The 919-nt window shown below is 44.4% G+C and overlaps 1 protein-coding gene across 1 annotated transcript; it reads left to right on the top strand.

Annotated features, from left to right (window-relative positions):
* Positions 1-429: 429 nt before the first annotated feature.
* On the top strand, positions 430-632 carry SARC_17397 (hypothetical protein; the record flags this gene model as incomplete). The annotated part of the gene is made up of 1 exon (XM_014288508.1): positions 430-632. A coding segment is annotated over one exon (203 nt), but the record flags the coding sequence as incomplete, so codon positions are not given.
* Positions 633-919: the final 287 nt, after the last annotated feature.

Raw genomic sequence — 919 nt, 5'->3', positions numbered from 1 at the left:
GATATATTATGCACATGGTCTTCTATATTGTTATGTACGTGTGAATTATTCTTTGCCATCGTGTACTCATATGCTGCGTATATATTGTCTTAAACCATTCAACCGGCGTATACTAAATATCAGTTCCGCTCAGAAGAACGACGCGCACGGACGTTTGTTTGATCGTATTGGCCTGTTATAGGCCTACGCGTGTGCGTATAAACTACACACAATATACCGTCGTGTGCGCATACAGGTGTTCTCCTGCACTGTTTACTCTTATGTTGTGTATCTACAAGCACACACACACACACACGCGCGCGCGCTTCATCGTCACGTACACATGTAGGTGCACTCCTTCTCGTCAGTTGTCTGCTCATGTGCGTAATACTTCCGCGTTTGCATGCCTACCAGCTTCACATATGTTAACATGGTTCCATACACATGCAGGAGTCATACCCACACGAGTACTCTCCCCATTGGTGCGGGGCAGGCCTTGAGGCGGCGCATACTGTACGTGTGTTGGATGTGAAGCGCTTGACCAATCAGAAGGCCGTAAAAAACGTAGACGCAATCTCATTGGATCTAACCGGAACACCTCTGAAGTACGAGCCGGGAGATGCCTTCGGGGTGTTGGCTCGGAATAGTGATAGGTGTGTGTGCTGAAAATAGATGATGCCATTCAGCTTAGCTTCGTACATGAATACTATGTATGTCGAACGCGTCGAATTTACCTACATCCATATATAGTAGTGAGCGATCTTATGACAACTACTTGCTGCATGGATTGTACAACTGCATGTAGGACAACACGCAGGATGCAATTTACTTTATATCTTCATTCATGCAGCTGCACGCATGTACGTCTATACAAATACAAATGTACTCGTTGATTTCTATACTTATGTATCAACACATGTTAATCTGTGGTATATATATA

This window comes from Sphaeroforma arctica (assembly GCF_001186125.1).
Source record: "Sphaeroforma arctica JP610 unplaced genomic scaffold supercont1.10614, whole genome shotgun sequence".
NCBI lineage: Eukaryota > Ichthyosporea > Ichthyophonida > Sphaeroforma > Sphaeroforma arctica.
Note: the sequence above shows the minus strand (reverse complement) of the source record. Positions and strands in the feature narration are given on the sequence as shown.